The 2,500-nt window shown below is 52.5% G+C and overlaps 1 protein-coding gene across 1 annotated transcript in view; it reads left to right on the forward strand.

Annotated features, from left to right (window-relative positions):
* Window positions 1–1,775, forward strand: part of Copg1 (coatomer protein complex, subunit gamma 1) — a 33,126-nt gene extending 31,351 nt beyond the window's left edge. The window contains exon 24 of the mRNA XM_005386999.2: window positions 1,336–1,775. Coding sequence (XP_005387056.1) covers window positions 1,336–1,466 — 131 coding nt within the window. The 3' untranslated portion in view covers window positions 1,467–1,775. The remainder of the gene's footprint in view (window positions 1–1,335) is intronic.
* Window positions 1,776–2,500: the final 725 nt, after the last annotated feature.

A 2,500-nucleotide genomic window follows, 5' to 3' on the forward strand; every position in this document is an offset into this window, starting at 1 on the left:
GAGTTCAAAGGCAGCCTGAACTACGTAGTGAAACCCCTGCCCTCAAAAAAAAAAAAAAAAAGAAAAGAAAAAAGAAGAATCCTATACCTTTCCTGTGGACAACAGAGGATATCATCAAATTTTATGACTTTTGCCAGTCTGGGTGAAAAAACAGTATCTTCATGTAGTTTTAATGTCCATTTCTTCTGTTTGGGATGAAGTTAACCACCTTCCATTTGTATTTCTGTGCAGTGGCATGGCTACTTTTCTTTGTCTAAGGGTCTACAGACATGGCTGCTCTTTTTTGTTACTGTTTTGTTTTTTTTGAGACAGGGTCTTGCTGTGTAGCCTAGGCTGGCCTGAAAGTTGTGGCAGTCCTCCTGCTTCAGCCTCACAAGTGCTGAGATTACAGGCATGCACCACCAGACCCCTCTCTGGTTGCTCTTTTCTTTCCTTCTTTTCTCTATTTTTGCGGGGGAGGGGGTTTGAGATAGAGTCTCGCTACATAGTGCAGACTGGCTTTGAACTTACTATGTAGTCCAGGCTGTTCTTGAACTCATAGCAGTCCTGCCTCAGCCTCCCAAGTGCTGGGATCACAGGCCTATGCCACCATGCCTGGCTGGTTGCTCTTTACTAACAAAAATAGGCATTTGGGGCAGGGATTGAGCTCAGCGGTACAGCAGCTACATTGCATGTGGGAGGCCCTGAATTAGATCCCCAGCACAGCCAATAGGTATTCAAGCATTTCCACTTAGAAGTTTTCAAACATACACAAAGACGGAAGAGTGTAAGGAACTCCAGTGCTCATCTTCCAGCCTGCACACTGGCAGCACCTGCACTCACCCCTCAGCATTTTATATGTGAATATTTCCATATCTGCACATCTCTATGAGATAACGATGCTATGTGCAATACAGTTACACCTAAAACAGCGGAAGGAAATGGGGTTTTCTAAAACTTTGCATGTTTATGAACACCGGCTCACAGTTGCTAGCTCCCACGCCCATCCTTTCTGGTCACATTGTGACAGCTCGGTTCCCTGGGCCTTGTAGCCACCTGCTGTGCGGTTTGCTGTTGGTGCTACTGTTCCTGTAGGAGTGCCCATGTGACATCAGGTACTGGCCTTACGTTCCAAGAACTCATTGGAGCTGGGCAGGAGCTGACTGATGGTTAGTACCCTTACTCCCTCCGCTCTGTGGTTGCAGGTCCTGGGGTTCAATGAGGCCGAGTGACTTGTGCAGGCACCTCACCCCGCTGTCCTCCAGGGCCGCCTTGATCAGCTGCTGTGAACCGCAGCCTCAGCCTGGCCCGCAGCGCTTCTGCCTCACTCAGCCTTACCTCTCTCTTCCCCACCAGGCGTGTTCCGGGGTGGTCATGACATCCTCGTGCGCTCCCGGCTACTGCTTTTGGACACAGTGACAATGCAGGTGACAGCCCGAAGTTCAGAGGAGCTTCCAGTTGACATCATCTTGGCATCTGTGGGCTAAGAGGCCTCCCCCACACTGTGCAGAAGTCTTGTCTTTCTTTTGCAGGAGTCTGGTGGAAACTCCTTCCCCAGCTTCTGTATTCAGAAACAAAAGTATCCTGGTTTTGTTTTGTTTTGAATTCTGTCCCTCTTGTTATGAACTGCTGGAAGGTAACTTTTTTAAACAGGATTATTTTAGCTTTTCCTAGATTGTGCTGCTTGCCTGTGAGGACATCACAAGTGAATAAAGTTAGGACCTGTTCTTGAATTTATCCCCAAAGAAATGTATCCCTTCTCTATATAATAAAGGAGCATGTATTTATGGACTGACCGCTTCTTCTGCAGACTCATCCTTGGGGCTCCACCTCCCCTGCACTGTCCCACCAGCGCTACCCAGGGCCCGAGCCCCAGCCCAGGGAGTAGCTGCTCGGCTGCCTTCACAGAGTACCCCTCTATAGATGATAAGTGGGGTCCCCAGAGGTTGGAGCCGTCTTCCGGCCTTTCTGCATCGTTAGGTCCCGGGAATAGCGAGCCAGACTCTCGACAAGTGTAGCCCAAATACACCTGAAGTGCCTGTTTTTAAAATAGGCGCCTCCACGGGCAGGAAGACCCCAAATTCAGGCTGCCTGGGCAATCTGGTGGGACCCTTGCTCAAAATAAGAAAAAGCTGGGGATGTAGATCTGCAGAGGCCCTGGGTCCCACCCCAGTGTGGGCACTGTGGGCCGGGGTCGCCCTGGGAGTCGGGGATTGTGTGCCAGGGAGGGAGAGCCACAGGTCTCGCTCTGTGCCCAGTGGCTGAGGCGACTTGCGTGACCCAGCCGTTCCCGTTCCTCTAGTTGGCCCACCCCTAGCAGCCACCTGGACTGGAATGAGACGGCAAGGCACCCAGGAGCCAGCGCGAGGGGGCGCGTCCGGAGCTGGAGGGTTAACCCAGCCAGCCGGAGAAGCTCGGCCGCGAGTTCCCGCGGGCGCTGTCTCGGCTCTTCCCGGAAGGCGCTTCGGCACCCGAGGCCGCCTGGGGGCGGGGCACTGGCGGGGCGGGGCACTGGCGGGGC

This window comes from Chinchilla lanigera, unplaced genomic scaffold (genome assembly GCF_000276665.1).
Source record: "Chinchilla lanigera isolate Chin_1 unplaced genomic scaffold, ChiLan1.0 scaffold00028, whole genome shotgun sequence".
In the NCBI taxonomy this organism is placed as follows: Eukaryota; Metazoa; Chordata; class Mammalia; order Rodentia; family Chinchillidae; genus Chinchilla; species Chinchilla lanigera.